Source organism: Aplysia californica, unplaced genomic scaffold, assembly GCF_000002075.1.
Source record: "Aplysia californica isolate F4 #8 unplaced genomic scaffold, AplCal3.0 scaffold00160, whole genome shotgun sequence".
NCBI classification, from domain to species: domain Eukaryota; kingdom Metazoa; phylum Mollusca; class Gastropoda; order Aplysiida; family Aplysiidae; genus Aplysia; species Aplysia californica.
Genome location: NW_004797430.1, coordinates 598,016 through 599,046, shown reverse-complemented (window position 1 = coordinate 599,046; position 1,031 = coordinate 598,016). Strand labels below are relative to the sequence as shown.

Genomic DNA, 1,031 nt, shown 5'->3' with positions numbered 1-1,031 from the left:
GAGGGGGGGGGAAGGAGAGGGGGCGGACGGTACAAGAAATAAAATGTATTGAAAGAAAACACTTACATCACCGGGTCCACAGTTTTGCCTGTCTTGCAGGGTCGTGGGTCTGACTACACATACGTGTACTGTGAAGAAAGCAGAAAAATATGCGGTAAATAATACATCATTTCGAACTTAAGAAAAGCAAGATAGAGAGATAGAGATGCGGAGATAGAGAAAGAAAAGAAGACTGTTCTTGAGAGTTTGGACCTTCACGTGGCGCCCACCAACCGTGCGAAAAAAAATCCGAGGGGATTTCAAACTGGCGATTATGTGAACATTTTCCTTAAACAGAGGATGGAAACAAGGGAAAGGCGAGTTTTCGTAAAGTACCTGACGCACTTTAAACACCGAAATCGTCTTTCCAGAGCCAGTGGGAACAGCGGGATCTCGACCATAAATAGCTTGACATCTACTTATGAGCTTAACAGATACGATGAGAAAGGGGTTCATAGTCCTAGGTCAGGTCACAACTAACTGAATACATATTAACAGAGAAATAGATAAATGTTTTACGCAATTCTTATTAACACAATTTGGGCCATTTATGAGGCGGGTTTCCGACCCTGACTATCAGATCCAACACGGGCTGAGAGGGATACAACATCCCAGCTGAAAAACTGAGATACAGATTAAAATTAGCCCCACTCGAGAATCGAACTCGGGTCTCCTGTGTGCGACAGCGAAACGCCTAACCGCTACACCACAGGCGTCGTTGAAATAATGATACATACCGAAATCGGTAAAGGCCTACTTCAGCACTTCATTCTTAAAATAATTTAAAATTGTCGCTCATGCATGACGTAACAACTACCCGGAGTTGGTCCCACGAAAAATGGGGTTCGGATTGGAGTGAGTAATAAGTCAAGTAAGTCCAGGATGGAGGGCTGAAATAGAATATTACCCAGGAATATAAGGAATCACATTTAAAATAATATAATCATACACGTACACACACACACACACACACACACACACACACACACACA

The 1,031-nt window shown here is 43.0% G+C and overlaps 1 protein-coding gene across 1 annotated transcript in view; it reads right to left on the bottom strand.

The window, feature by feature from the left end:
- LOC101856574 (xaa-Pro aminopeptidase 1) overlaps window positions 1–1,031 on the bottom strand; it is a gene marked incomplete at its 5' end in the record, with an annotated part of 51,255 nt that overhangs the window by 31,846 nt on the left and 18,378 nt on the right. The window contains 1 exon segment of the mRNA XM_005097656.3: window positions 67–128. Within this exon segment, the coding sequence (XP_005097713.2) occupies window positions 67–128 (62 nt within the window).